This window comes from Akebia trifoliata, unplaced genomic scaffold, assembly GCF_017979445.1.
Source record: "Akebia trifoliata isolate Shusen 1 unplaced genomic scaffold, ASM1797944v1 Contig01415, whole genome shotgun sequence".
Classification (NCBI taxonomy): Eukaryota; Viridiplantae; Streptophyta; class Magnoliopsida; order Ranunculales; family Lardizabalaceae; genus Akebia; species Akebia trifoliata.
The window spans coordinates 78,442-93,975 of record NW_028237693.1 but is presented as its reverse complement, the minus strand read 5'-3'; the positions used below and the strand labels follow the sequence as shown (position 1 = coordinate 93,975).

At 35.7% G+C, this 15,534-nt stretch overlaps 2 protein-coding genes, 1 long non-coding RNA gene and 1 pseudogene across 5 annotated transcripts; all 4 read right to left on the bottom strand.

The window, feature by feature from the left end:
- Nucleotides 1-1,526: 1,526 nt before the first annotated feature.
- LOC147380422 (protein SMALL AUXIN UP-REGULATED RNA 12 pseudogene) lies at nt 1,527-5,631 on the bottom strand (annotated as a pseudogene).
- A 176-nt stretch (nt 5,632-5,807) lies between these two features.
- Nucleotides 5,808-10,518, bottom strand: LOC147380421 (uncharacterized). 3 transcript variants are annotated; one of them, XR_015175341.1, is made up of 3 exons: nt 10,252-10,508; nt 9,809-10,078; nt 5,808-6,443 (listed from the first exon to the last, which is right to left on the bottom strand). It is a non-coding gene; the product is annotated as an uncharacterized LOC147380421 (long non-coding RNA). The 3 variants fall into 3 exon arrangements; XR_015175340.1 differs by lacking the exon at nt 5,808-6,443 and adding an exon at nt 8,368-8,733; XR_015175339.1 differs by lacking the exons at nt 5,808-6,443; nt 9,809-10,078 and adding an exon at nt 8,368-8,733 and having other exon boundaries at nt 10,252-10,518.
- Nucleotides 10,519-11,900: 1,382 nt separating this feature from the next.
- LOC147380420 (auxin-responsive protein SAUR22-like) lies at nt 11,901-12,188 on the bottom strand. The gene has a single exon (XM_086431721.1). The coding sequence runs from the start codon at nt 12,186-12,188 to the stop codon at nt 11,901-11,903; it is 288 nt and encodes a 95-aa protein (XP_086287847.1).
- Nucleotides 12,189-14,934: 2,746 nt separating this feature from the next.
- LOC147380419 (auxin-induced protein 15A-like) lies at nt 14,935-15,276 on the bottom strand. Its single transcript, XM_086431726.1, has one exon. The coding sequence runs from the start codon at nt 15,220-15,222 to the stop codon at nt 14,935-14,937; it is 288 nt and encodes a 95-aa protein (XP_086287852.1). The 5' UTR covers nt 15,223-15,276.
- Nucleotides 15,277-15,534: the final 258 nt, after the last annotated feature.

Genomic DNA, 15,534 nt, shown 5'->3' with positions numbered 1-15,534 from the left:
ACCCTAGAGCCATGTTGTATAGGGTCAGATTTTTGGTGACTCATATATAAACACATGATCCTGACCATTCAAATAGGAAATATTGCTGTCAGGATTTATATGTATCACAATAATCTATATTCCAAAGATCAATCTCAATCGTTGGATTACATTCTTTAACGATCAAGACCATGCGTGAGTTTCCATGAGAAAGAGAGAGAGAGAATGAGATCCCCATTTTTTGTGTCCTAAAACCACAAAAAAAATCTTTTATAGGCCTAATAAATTGTAAATGAATAAAATCTCTCTCCTGCACTGATGATATATAGATACGATGAATTCTTTGCCACATCGTGTTCGAACCTTTGCTGACTGTACTTCACCACATGACTAACCATTTCATCTATATCATCCACCCGAGTGAAAAAAACTTGGGCAGGTCAACCGCGAACCCATTGGGTTGAACCCGACCTTCTGTCATGTCTGGGCATAGTTAGCTTGGGTTCAGCCTCAGGTTTGGGCAAAAAAAAAAAAAAATGCCCGACTCAAATCAAGTTGGATTTGGACATAGGGATCAGCCAATCCGATTTGCCCGAACCAGAACTTGATACGATTATAATTTATAAGTATTTCAATATGTATGCTTTTGTTTATCTATATATCAAAAATATTATGTGATTATTTTCATTAAATAAATAATTGTTTCGTTATTAATGCTTTTGTTTAAGTGATATTCCATATTTTTGTACAATGATTATATTAAAATTTTAAATATATATATATATATATTTTTTTTTTTTGAAAATTGTTATTAACAATAAAAATGATTATTTTAATTAATTTTCTTATTCTTCTTATTTAAATTTGCTTATACTTTTATGTATATAAAATTTTGAAATGCAATTTGATGACAAATAATTGTAAATTTTAGGTTCTTTTACATGCCAATTATCTTTATATAAACCCTTAACAATACTAAATTACCTAGTACAGATGAGGAATGAATTAACCCGACCAACCCGATTTGGGTTGGGTTAGGGTTGAGCAGTTCATGCCCGAGGTTGGGGTTGGGCGTTGGGCATGGGCACGGGTTAGCTTTAATAAAGTTAGGGTTGGGTGCGGGTCTGTGCCCAACCCGCCCGAGTTGCAGCCTTATCAATAAGAATGTTTTTTTGGTGATTAAGGGGCCTGGATCGGTGGACCACAAATATTTGTATGGTGGATAAGGCAGGTCCTTAACATGATATCTTACAACAATATAAAAACCACTAACCTTCATCCTATATATGAAGGTATTTTTATCATCCAATCAACTATTTCGAAGAAAAAGTCCATTAATCGGATGGTTAGGGTGTCATCCTACTAAACTGATTTTCTGGTTGTTGCACCGTACAATCTCTCTTTAGTGGGCTATTTGCTTAATCAATTAAAAATATATATATCAAATTGATAGAGTTTATGGAGCCCACATGAGATCACTATCTGATCATGATCATTCTGATTTCATGCACAGAGAGAGAGAGAGAGAGAGAGAGAGAGAGAGAGAGATGAGTTTCAAGAAATTATCCTTGTTTTGCTTAATATCAACTCTCTTACAAGGTGCAACAAAACACCACTGTAAGCAAACTTCAAAATATACAAATTTAACTCAGAAATCTTAATGCCTGGGTTTTGGGTCAGTGACTTTAAAAGAATAACCCAAAAAAAGAAAGAAAAAATAAAAAACAGATGGTGAAAAAAAGATAGAAGATGTGGTGTGCAACTTCATCTTGATCATCATCTCCAAACAGACCATCAATCTTTAGTTTAATTTCTATCTGATCATTGATGTTAGAGAATGAAAGACGACTTCTTCACAAGGAATTGTAAGACCCATGTCATGATCGAAGCCGAACTCTTCTTCGGCTCTTTGAAGTAGAGTTTGAAACTCTGGATTAGTTAAGAGGGAAATTGGAACAATGAATCTGCTCCTTTTCTCTCCAACATAAACAGGAAAATGGCCTCTTGGCACGTCGAAAGGAAGGCCTTGTTCATCATAGTCTTGTTTCTTGCTTAAGATTGAACATCTCTTGAGAATTTGCTTAAGGATTGCTACTTGGGGTAATTTGGTAGATTTTGAGAGAGCCATTTTTGGAAGAGCAAACTTGTGGAGAGAGAGAGAGAGAGAGAGAGAGAGAGAGAGAGAGAGAGGTGAGGGTGGTGAGGAAGAGAGGAAGGGAGAGTTTGGAATTTATGGAGAGTGAGAGGAGTGAGGAACAAGGTCATGTGGGGTGTGGGGGCAAAGGACATGCTATGGGTGTCTTGAGAGGTGTGGAGTTGTGTGCAAGGACATGTTGGAGCCAACCCCATTGGGCTTACCCTTAACTTGTTGCCCCTCCCATAGACAACATGGTCCTCTCTCTCTCTCTCTCTCTCTCTCTCTCTCTCTCTTGTATGCACCCATGTTTTCCTTTGAATTAAAGATTTTAGGATCGCATAATCATAGAATTCAATCCACCGTTTGATTTGGACTTCGGATTATACACATTATTGTGAAACAATCAGAATTAAAAATATGAATAATCAGAAACAAGGTATAAGTCATTTATTCTATTTCTCTCGCACACATAATCCATTTGTGATAATTTTCCATTTTTTATCGAATGTAAAATATCTCTTGGTCTGTGAGTTCAATCCACTCCTTTAGTTAGACTAATACCAAATCAAAGGAGACTCAAATCTTTACCCAAACTAAGATACTCAAATCCTTACCCAAATTCTCGAAGTGTCATATTTAAGTAAAAATTTGGAGAAAAATAAGTTTTGGGGACAAGATGAGAAATATATATTAAAAAAAAAAAGATTTGAGTGAAAATTTAAGTTTGCTTTTAGAGATTTTCAGTTTGCCACTGGAGTGCTTCATATATCAAAGACTAATGATGAATGCACGTGGTCTGTACTTGGCTGATATGTGAAGGGGACAGAACCTTCGATCTCTTTCCTTGCGTATCCCGAAGAAAAAGATCTATGAACCCTTGTCACGTCAATTGCGTATGATTTATTGCATGCATTCATCACTACTTTATACCAAACGAAGTTTTAACTAAATTTTTTTTTACTCAAATCTGAGAAAATTTGAGTATGGTTCATGGTTTTAAGACTTAGTTTCGCGTCTCGTCTCCTCTAGACTTGATACCGAGTCATTTTGGATGAGTTTTCCGATACATTTGAGATGTCTTGTTCAAAAAATCAAAAAATTGAACATAAGGTATTAAATCTCAGTAAAAAAAGTGACTTATGAGTTAGTCTCATTCAACTCCGATACCGAGTTAACTCGGGCGATACGTCTCGGTCTCCGACGAGTTTTAAAAACATGGTATGGTTAGGTTAACGGCTCTATTAGAGATTTATTCCATGCTTCAATATCTGACAGATTTGCTTTGACTCCCCTTTGGGTAGTTGACAGATTCTTCAATTTCCTATCAACTTTAAAAGTACCACAACAAAATTTCTTTATTATTTTTCAGTCCAAATTTGGCTTATTGTTTGTAGGCCTCTCTCTCTCTCTCTCTCTCTCATTGTTAAAGAGAAAAAGAAAACTGTACTGGAGAGTACCAGACTGGAGTTGTTTGGTTATTTCTGATGGTTGGGTTTTTGATTCTGTGGCTTGAAGTGGCAGAAGGAGAACCATAAAATGCAGAGATACCCATGTGTACATCACATCCACAGCTTGTAGGTTTTGAATTTTGATCTCCATAGACCCACATATAATCAATTCCTCTCTCTAACTTCATCTTTAAGTCTTTAATGGTCCCACAGCCTCACATGCCAACCCCCACAGTTTATTCATTCACTTTCATACCTAAAGTTGATTCAGTCCAGCATCCCAAAATTGTGTCTAACATTGCTGTCAAATATAAAATCAAAGAGACTAAGTTTATAAGATTAGGAGTCCCTTCTCATGTAAACCTTCATTCAAAAGAATGCAATCAATCAGATGGTTGGCGCAAGAAACAACAATAACAATCAAAAAGCGCAAATCAATTCAAAATTAACGTGGTTTTGCAAGATTGTCTATGTCCACAAGTGATGATGATAACTTTCACTATTTCCATGAATAAAAGAATTACAATCTCTCAATCTCATTTCTTCTCAATAAATAAATAAAAATCTCCCTCTCAGGAATCCCAAAAACGAGTTTACTATGAATATATATATATAGTCTGTACAAAGATAAAATTGGCGCTAGAGAAAAAGTTACGAAACATCTAGAGCTAGACCCATGGAGTTGCTCCTGGTGCATAGTCCATTATATCCATGTAATACCACTAAAAGAATACAAGGCAAAAACATAACAGAATGTAAAGTTCCGCAATTCAATTCTAGCATTGAAGACAAAAATACTTGTAATTAATGGTTAGGGTTCTAGAAAACTTGTAAAGTTTTGTAGGAGATGGTTGAGATTAAGGTCCTAAAGTTTAATTTAGATAGATTTAGAAGTGAATTGAAATTTAAGAGTACTAGTAATTCTACACATTTATTTATACTAGTTTGAAGGCCTCCACAGTCCTCTCTACTAAAATTATATCCTTATGTGTAAGCCCTTTGCCAATACATATTCTCAAGTACATATTATAAATAACTCTCAACTTAGAAATCTACTTGGTCAACATTTTTTCTGGTTATGGAGTCCAAGCTCCAAGAACAAAATCAGATAGATAAGTGATTGAAGTTGCTTGGTTTGGTGAGTTTTCCCGACTCATTTGAATCGAACTCAGATCGAAACATGGAGAATGGTTGGAGACTGCATGATAAAACAGAGGAATATATGGGTGGCCCACCTATTGAAACCAAGAGGTTGATGGTGACCCTACCCTGTATTTAGCACATGAAGGCCATGTTACTCTTGCCCCCCTCCCCCAAAGAACCCTTGTGAAGACAATATAGTAAAGCCCTGTGATGTCATCTCAACTGCTTGAAACAACTGGCCTACTTTAATTATCTTAAACATCACAACTACCCATGGTTTTAAAACTCATTTTGACGTCTCGTCCATGAATGAGACCGAGTCATCTCGGACAAGATATCTGATTTATTTGAGTTGTGTTGGACAATATTTAAAAAAATGTCTTAGAATTAGAACAAACCATATCTTAGAGATGAATTATCATCTCGTATCGTTGGTGGACAATGCCGAGACAACTCGGATGAGTCGCCTCGGTCTCGGACGAGATTTAAAACCATGCAACTACCCACGTTGAATCTTTAATGAGCCAACTTTCCTTTGAATTCAAAGTCATAGTAGGGTGACTAAAGACAGTATTTCTACAAGCTACTGACAGCAATCCACGATATATGGAAAAAGAAGAAAAAATGAACAAACATTAAGTAATGAAGTCATTGATTCACTGTCACAATGAATGGGTTTGGTCAACAAGAATTTTGATCAGGTCACCAAAAGAAGCTATACATACCTTTTGATCAACTAACAAATTGAATATCTGAAACAAGAAATACAACATTAAAAACAAAACCTATAAATACAAATCTCATATGACCTCCAAATCCATCATTGAAAGAATATATTTAGACAAACCATACTAAACCAAAGCTCACATTAATAATATCCAATTGTCCATAAACCATAATAATAAGATGGAATCAAAAAAAAAAAAAAATTTCTCTAGTCTTTTTTATTATTTACTTTTATTATTTTTCTCTCATCTAAACTTATGTAAAAAAGAACTTCATCTTCAAGAAATTTATATATAGTATACATTCTATATATAAACATACATGATAATAGACTCAAATAGAAAGAAAAGTTAAATCTCCCCCCCCCCCTCCCGGCCCTAGTTACTACAAATAAATGTAGGAAGAAATAATTAAAAATAAAATATGAAAATATTTAAATGTTAATATATAGCATTGTGATCGGGTTGAGTTGGGTTGCTGAACACTCGACCCAAATTGAGTTCGGGTTGAGATATTCTAGCCGAAGCTCAATCGGGTTGAGCTCAGATTGAGTTCGGGCCAACCCACCCAGGTTGCAGCCCTAGTACCATGAAGTTGGATCCTTCACTAATAAGGGCAATGGCAAATAAATAGTGACGTTGGAAGGAACACATGGACTTTTTCTTTTTCAGAAAGAATATTTTAGTAGAATTAGTCCTACTCCTACCTTACAAATTGATAGATAAGACTCACCTAGTACACAAGAAGCCAGCCAAGATGAGAGTGGCAATGAAGTTACCTTGCGAGGACCCAAGACAGCACATACTATACTCATCCAGAAATCAGTGTTGGTCCCAATTTCAGTACTCTTCCAAAACTTGGAGCATCAAAGGACATATGGAGGTACTCGAAAAGGACCCCATGGCTATGTTCACTTTGTACTGCATCAGATGTAGAAACATTGATGTGAAATCATACCCTATGCAGCTCCCAACCACCACAGATTTTATGTTGCATTCCATGCGAGGAACCTACGATGTACAAAGAGGGTACAAGGTATAGTGACATTAAGAACTGTGAATGATGAGAGAAAAAAAAAAAAAACTACACATGTGAAGAACCCATTACTATCAAAATATATCACTGAAGAAATTTTATCAACCATTTATTGGCTTTAATAAATTTATCACCAGCCATAAGCAAGGGTATTCGGCAATGAGTTTCAAGTTGCGAGGAAAGACATCAGTTTGTAGTACAAACGAAAATCAAGTTTTTGAGGAAGTTAATTAATGATGCCTAAAAGTACAGCAGAGGCAGATGCCACCCCCCCTCTTCTACTAAATTCAATCAATAAAAAATGACCTATATTTCCATCCTGATTTTTTTTTCTTTTTGAGATGTCAGCAGGGTTAAGGTAGACCTAGACCCGCATAAGAAGGGGTTCAAGTGGTTTGAACCTAGGACCTTGGGAACAACCTCCACAAGGTCTTTCCATCCTGTTTAAATAGGCAACATCCAACTTTATCAACCATATTGAAAACTAGTTTGGAATTTAAAGAGAAAATTCCAAGTAGCTAATAGTGCGACCAAAGTGAAAAGATGACTCTTTCATGTGATGGCACACATGAAGGGTATATGAATTCTTTTTTATTTCATAGGTTCAAGTGTGAAGGCAGGGTTTTGACCCAAGGTCTGTAGTATTACCAATGCAGTCGATACCAATTCACCAATGTGGCACCTTCTTGCCTGGTAAATGGATTTGATTGTTAACAATCATTTGCATTGGTAAAATTTTGATCTAGATATATTTATTGAGAAATAATAATAACCTTAACCTAGATCTCCTTTGCTGGTGAGTTAAGTTGTCTTAATCCCTTGCATATGGAGTTTCCAATGGGCTGGGCCAATCCATGTTCCAGACCTGGAGGACCTGGCCTGGGCTAGATTTTGTTGGGGCTAATAAAACTACCCGACCCAAGTCCGGCCCGGTCCTTTGACACTCGTACTTGTATGTGAGCCACATAGGAACTATATACTACAATAAAACCACTCTCTTTCCTTCTTGAGCCAATCATCTGTGGAATAAATGATAGGAAGGTTGAAGATACTCTACTCTCACTTTCTCATCAGATTTTGATCCCCCTCTTTCTTTACTTGGGACTAAAGTTCTAAGACTATTTAAGAAAAAAAACATAACATATTGTTGAGTGTTGTGTTATCTGCCTCCGCTCCTGGGTATCATGTGCTAACGTATCGTGCCCCAATTCGACCCGTAACTCTCTTATATTCATACTTACCTCTTCCCCATCGGTTTTTTGAGGTGTATGGTTTGTCAACATGGTATCAGAGCATTGGGTTCATATAGGTCACGGGTTCGAGTCTCCTTAAGAAAATTTTCCACCCTTATAGGTGAGGGGCAGTGTTGAGTGTTGTGTTATCCTCCTTTGCTAGCGGGTATCACGTTCTTACGTATCGTGCCCCAGTTCAACCTGTGATTCTCTTATATTCATAGTTGCACCTTCTCCATCAGATCGATCTTTTGGGGGTAAATGGTTCGTCAACACGGTATCAGAGCACTGGGTTCGTATAAGTCACAGGTTTAAGTCTCCTCAAGGAAAATTTCAAATTATGGATGAGGGGGAGTGTTGAGTGTCGTGTTATCCACCTTCGCTCTAGGGTATCACATGCTCATGTATCATGCCCCAGTTCGACTAGTAAGTCTCTTATATTCATAGTTGCACCTTCCCCATCAGATTGGTCTTTTGGGGTAAATGGTTTGTCAACACATATCATGTAAGACAATTCGTTCTTGCAAAAACTACTCTTAAGTAGGTAAACTGTCATGCAGTCGTGTGACTATCGAGCCTGATGTCCTTTGAAACTTGATATCCCGCAACTCACGCCTTCCTGAGATTAGAGTTTGAATGGTATGAATATAGATTGGATGACAATTAATTTTCAAGATCCAAATATAGTCATGCTATCACAATCTTTTAAGATTCTCTCCTTTTCTGGTTCGAAATCAACTAATACATCTTTTATACTTTGTTATATGTGAGAAAACTACATCGACATCCAGCTCTTCCACAATAGAGGAAAACAGAGAAAATGAGGAAATCAAATCCCAGAGCTGGACCAACACCATAACTAATTTTACATTTTGTGTGCTTTCATATCTCCACATATCAGTTTGAAGGAGAAACACATTCTACAATCCAACGGGATGAAGTACAATCACTGACCAGAGATGGGTTGTGAATGTTGTAGCTCTCCATCCATCACACCCAACTTTCTTTTGGGCTTAACGAGATGAGTTTGCACCTATCACAGCAGAATAAATAAATAAACAAATAAAAAATAAAAAAACTTTCAAATGAAGTCTCCCCATATCTTCACTAAATGTCAAGATTTAAACAATAAAATTCATTCAAATTCTAAATGCAAGTAAGCAAGCAAGAATATAAGAAAGTTATGAACCGTTTCCCTCCTTTTCCTGCAAGGATTGGAAATCCTGTATTTTACATATCCATACGATTGAGTCCTTGGGTTTCCGAAATATTGTAAAATTAAAAACAAGTGCTTTGAATCATTTCAATTTGACTTGGAAAAAAAGTTGATTAGATTCAAAACACTTACCATTAGGAATCATTCAATGAAATTCAAAATTTTCTTATCTAGACTAATCAGAGGGGGAGGGGGGCAAGAAATTAAGCCAACACAACCCTTTCATAACCATATCTAAAAGACGGTGATGCAAAAATATCATTTTGGATACCAATGAACAAAATTCTTATACACAACACTCTAATTCACTGTCTGTGTGTACCATGAACAATGAATTGTATACAATTTCACATTGTGATATCTGTAAATTTTAAAGCCATCAATGACACTGTCTCAAAATTCTCCAAATAAAGGACGAGTTGATTAAATTGACAAATTAATCCATTTATTTTTCATTTCCAAAACGAAGAACCTTCTTTTCCCTAAGAACCTAAACTTTAACCCTTCAACCTCAATATTTCAGCTTCTTCAACCTGATCCCAAGAACAAGATAGGGTTTTGAAGAAGATGAGATTTTATGAAGAAATCCATAAACATCACTTGTATAATCTGCAAATAATTTTCAATTTTTTTTTGAAACTTTTCTGGATTTATCCAAATTAACTGTACTGACCCCCCAGTCAAATATTTGCTGGATCCAAACTTGGTTACTATGAATATTACCATTTCAAACATCTCTGTTCAAGTAAAACTAGAACTCAATAACAAACAAAATAACTCACAAGTCCAACTGTTTATCACAATCATCGCTATGGAGGAATAACAAGATGGAAATCTCAAAATTTTCTCCCCAACCGGACTCCAATGATTCAAAAGGAGCCGAATCCAATACCTTGGTTGGATTATTGAAATTGGGGTTTGCAACTGGAATTCGACTCGTTTGATCACACACCCAAGTTCTCATTCATTGTCCCACGATCATAAACAGTCCACTTGTGTGATTGATACCTAATTAAAGCAATAAAAAAGGAATTACACAAACAAGTGAACAAAAATTAACAGGAACACATTAACCAAACATACTCTCTCATTAGCTTTTTAATCGATCCACTGTCTGGAACCCAAATTTCGATCTCCTTGAATCTCTAGCTCGAACTCTACCCTAAACCCACCAAAATACACTAAGAACGAGTAAATCAGAGAGAATGATAATCTACTAATTAGGGTATTGTGCAGTTAAAATTCAATGTTCTGAGTTGGGTTTGAGTGTGATCGTTTTTCATGAATTTGACACAAAAAGCGCTCAAAATCAATAAGGAATTTTTATATATATACCTTTTTATAGATGTCTTCAGTAGCTCTGCCGTTTAGGTGCTGTAACCAGTCTGCAAGCAATAATTTGTGATTTTGGTGGGGAATTGAATTGTTCATCTTCAAAAATTCAAATCAGATTGGCAGAAAAGGAATTAAGAATTAGAAATTAGGGTTCCCTATCAGCGAAGTTGAAGCAATTAGGGTTCAAAATCGTTATTAGCTTTTCTTTCTCTCTCTCTCTCTCAGTTTGGGACCGTTTGTTTGGCTTCTCGCGCTAAAATGTTAGGCAAAGAGTAGGTTCTCAGTGTGGGCCCAACAGACTTACTGAGAATTAGAGATACCCCCTGTTTTGATGAGTATTAGAGATACCCCTCTAGGTTTGAAACTGATGGCATGCATCCCTTGACCTCAGTCTTCTACATAGATCAAGGAGGAAAGACTCAAATGCCCTCAACTTTTTAATCTTATTCTAATGTGTTATTTTCTATCTTACCTTCTTTTTGAAAAACATCCTAGATTTTTCTATCTAAAATTTCATCATTTTATACTTCCTCAAAAATTGTATCTTGCCTTGAGATTTGAATGTTGAAGACTTGAAGTAGATACAATCTTAAGATTTTTTTTTATCCAAACAGGTTCAAGATGACTGATTTTTGGAGAAGAAAAATGAGGGCATTTAAGATGAGGGCATTTGTGTCTTTCCCCTTCGTCTATTTAAAAGACTAATGTCAAGGGATGCATGTCATCATTTTCAAAACATAGGGAGTAACTCTAATACTTAGCAAAACATAGAGGAATGTCTAAATCACTAGTTTTTTTTTGGCAATTCTTCGTCCTTCTGACCAAATTTTTAACAATTGTTTAGTGTATAATCCAAATAATACTCGAATTACTCTCGTAATGAATTTTTTTCATTCAAGGTATTACTAACTATGGCTTGGTCAAGTCTCAGACCTAACTCAATTCATAAGCCTGTTCCATCAAGTTTTAGGGTCTAGTCATCTCAAAATCCAATTAGGTCAAGTTGACTTGACCAAATTTAGGATCGAGTTGACTTTGACGATTTTTTAGTTGAACTCAAGGAATTTTAATTAGAACTCTGGCAAGAACCAGTCATCCTTGATAGGTAACCAACTCATGTTATTTTTCATCTATCTCAACCCCAAGGGGTTGGTCTCGTGTCAAGCCGAGTCTTGATAAGTTTCTCAGGGAGATTATGTTAAGTATTCAAAATCCCACGAAACTATGAATTTCTTGGGGCCATCCTCTAGGGTCCAGTTGACTCTTGACTCAACCTGTTGCACGCCGGACTTTCTAAGGGGATGGTGCGTGTGATCGTGGAATTAGTCCCACCTGAAGGGTGGGGATACCCATGATATAAATATAAAAAAATTAAAAAAGGTTCCATCTATCTCTATATGTATTATGTGATTTTGACTTATATGTTCTCTTTCATTGCATAAGAATTAGTTTACATTGAAGACAACATGAGAGAAGGGGTCATGCCCATCACAAAAATGAGAGTACTTAAGAGAGCAAAATCAAGAATCTGTATTCAATCATCTTTTCTATTTCCTTAATAAAAAATTGGGTGGGGGTTGCTGAGGAAACAACCACTCCAAATTAAAATTAAAAAAAAAAAAATCAAAATTTATACATTCCCCTCTTTTTCACAAGGTGTTCAAATGACAAGTGAGATCAACGAAGACATCTTCATTACATGGAATTGTGAGACCACCCGTTGGATGATTAAATCCAAACTCTTCCTCATACCGGCTTAGTAAGTCTTGGAATGAAGGATGGTTCAAATAGGCAATTGGAATCACATAACGCTTCTTTTGGGTCTCCCCGACGTAAACTGCTAAGTGGCCTTTTGGAACATCTATGACCTCCAAAGTTGAAAGAGACCGTCGGAAACTTTTCTTAGCGTGAACCCTCCCAAGAAAGTGGATCCCCATGGCTTCTTTGGAAATTTGTTCTTAGAATAACAAGGAGAAAAATTAGAGTTCAAAAGATTCGTCGAAGAGAAGCTTTAAGACTAGAGGATTTGAAGACTTGGACTTGGATGATTTAATCTATACTCATCTATGTATATATAGATAGAGAAAGATATGAAATGGAATGAAAGGGGTTCTCTCCAATATGGATTTGGTGGTGAAGAGATGTAACTCATGAGGGTTCACGTGGTTTTTGCATCCCAACTTATTATCAAGATTTGTGGAGTGGACACAATGTAGATTATTTGTTGGAATTGGACCATTTCATGCCTTACAATTTGAGAAATACAGCCTACAGAGGGCCTACATGAATTTAAACAACAAACAAGCACACCAACTGATTTGAACACATAAAAAGCTGGACTTTTGGATTGAATAGATGTTTGTGACTTCTAAGGGTAATTTTGACATACCCCTTGGGATTTTGGTTTATATTTGAGATATCCCTTGGATTTTGAAATTTATGATATTGCCCTTGGGATTATTTTCTTAATAATCTCATCTTTGTACCTATGTAACTAGGAAGTTTTCCCCTGAAATTCCATCATCTCCAAGCTCTTGACCTAGAGCTTGAAGATAAAGTGAATCCTTCAATAATTTTATTGTGTTGAGATTTTGAGAGGAAGAACCAAATAAGTCATGAGAAGAAGAAAAAAAATGCTTTTAGTTACCATAGGTTTTCCAAACAAATTAAAGGTTGATCAAGAGTCAAGACTCACTTTTGGGATAAATAAGGATTTATTACTATTTTATGTATAGAGTTGCGTGGGGTGGGAAAAACTTTGAAGCGGTAAGCCCACTTCAAAACTTTGAAGGTACCCTCTGCATTGGATTACACGTGGCCTTTTCAGGAGGTATTTCAAAATTTGGTGGAAATGTAGGGGCTTGAAATAAATTCAAAATGGCAATAGTCTTGTAATGAAGAGGGTTTCTTCAAATTTTGAAGCGGGCTGCCCCGCGTAAAAGTTGGACTCCATGGGGGTGGGGTGAGGTTTCCAAATAAATCAAAATTTTTACCCTTTAAAATTGAAGAAATGGATTTTTTTTTTGGAAGGAAATTAAGGTTTTTTTTTTCCCTCTTCGATAAAGATGTAAAGTTGAAAACAAATTGACTTTAATTCTGATATATTCATTTTGTATTTAACTGCTTTTCAATCTCTCTTGTCCATAGTTCAATACTAGGGTGGTTCTCAATGGCAATTTTGGATTCAATAAACAGTGAGAGTTTGTAGGTTGTGAGTTCGATATCCAGTATGAGCAGTATTTCGTTGGGGCCACTCGTGAAGGTGCACCCTCCAAAATTCAATGATGAAAAATATCAATTTTTTTATTTTTGCTTTTTCCAAAATTCATATAATTGTCTACTCTACAACCCTGTTGCATGAGATCATGTTTGGATGCTACAAGGTGAACTCAACAACCCTTAGCAAGAGGTGAAATCCTACTAAGTTAGTAAGGCTAGTCGGACTCAGCGCATTAGCATGTTAGCCCATCTCTTATAAATTGCATTTTTTATTTATTCATGGGTTTCGATCACAGGTTTTGCACGGTGATGCCATGGAGTGGGAAAAGTTACTTCCCACATATAAGTTAAAAAGTAGAAGTACTCGAGTGTGACTTCTACTTTAAGAGTTTATTTTTTTATAAACTACTTATTTAAATTGCTGTTTTAATGTTTTAACCAAACGTGATTTTAGAATATATATATTTTTTATTTTAAACTTTTTCATCTTAAAAGTCCTAGAAGTACCCTCAAGAAGATTTACAAAATAATTAATGGTGCACAATTCTTCAATTTGTAAGCTGGTGTTAAAAGTTTTGGAATGGGTTGATTTTTGAAATCATCCTCACAAAAATCAGCCCATTACAAAACTTATAATCCCATCAAAAAGTGGTTTACAAATAACCGTTGACACCATTGTGCATGTATCTTTATTTATAAATTGGGAGTTACGAAAACATGTAAATCTCCTGCAACTCTTCGTAGTGTAACAGAATACAAGACATTTACACAACACTAATATCATTTAAATCTTGAGATTCCCTTTACTTAATTTGTCCAAGCATGCAAACATCTTTCTCATGTTCTTTCGTACCCAACATGTTATACATATCATCATATGCCTTATTTTTAGTTTCAGTATGACTTGAGTCGAGCCTTTCTTTTTTAATTAATGATCTCTTGAACCAACATTCCACTGAAAGTTATCATATATTTTGAAACAAATTTAATGTTTCAAAACTTAATTTTGTGTTTTCGAAAAAGAACAAATGTAACCCATAACCTGGAGTGAGTTTCTAATCGGACACCGTGAGCTTCCGATTAAACTCGTAATTTAAGTTTTGAGTCAACTTGATGAGTTTTGAAACTTATGGTTCTACCTGCAGGGGTACTTTATGCACACCACCAAAGTTAGGACTCTTACTAGGAAAGCAGGCATGTCATGATCTGCCATACCTCTTCAAAATGTGCAAAGTATATGTATTGTATGATTTTAAATTATAAGTATTCTTTAATGGCAAAAGAGTAGACATAGGATCATGGCCATAAGAAAAATGAAAGTGTCTACGAGAGCAAAAGCAAGAATCTGTATTCAATCATCCCTTTTTCCTTTAATTTACAAAAAAATGGGTGGGGGTTGCCGAGGAAACAACCTCTCCTCTAAACCAAATAAAAATATCAATATTTATATAACCCGTTTCTCTATCATGAAGCATTTAAACGAGAAGTGAGATCAATGAAGACATCTTTGTTACATGGAATAGTGAGACCACCCATTGGATGATCAAATCCGAACTCTTCCTCAGCTTGGTTTAATAAGTCTTGGAATGAAGGATGGTTCAAATAGGTGATTGGAATCACATAACGCTTCTTTTGGGTATGCCCAACGTAAACTGCTAAGTGGCCTTTTGGAACATCTATCGCCCCTGAAGTTATGAGAGACCGTCTGAAAATTTGCTTTGCATGAATCATCCCAGGAAAATGGATACCCATGACTTCCTTTGAGAGTTTTTCTTAGAAGAACAAGGAGAAGAAATAGTATGCAAAAGATTTGTAGAACAAAAAAAACTTTAAGACTAGAGGATTGGAAGATTTGGATGATTTAATCTTAACTCATCTATGTGAGATATATATACATAGAGAAAGATGGGAAATGGAATGAAGAGAATTCTCAAATGTGAATTTAGTGTTGAAGAGACATTCTTCATGTGAGTTCACATGGTTTTGCATCCCAACTTATTATCAAGATTTGTGGAGTAGACACAATGTAGTTTTTTGGTAGGAATTTGAATATTTCATGACCCT

What these genes read in the sequence shown, in the direction of transcription:
- LOC147380420 (XM_086431721.1), bottom strand. Translation starts at nt 12,188, where the DNA reads ATGGGGATCCACTTTCTTGGGAGGGTTCACGCTAAGAAAAGTTTCCGA.
- LOC147380419 (XM_086431726.1), bottom strand. Translation starts at nt 15,222, where the DNA reads ATGGGTATCCATTTTCCTGGGATGATTCATGCAAAGCAAATTTTCAGA.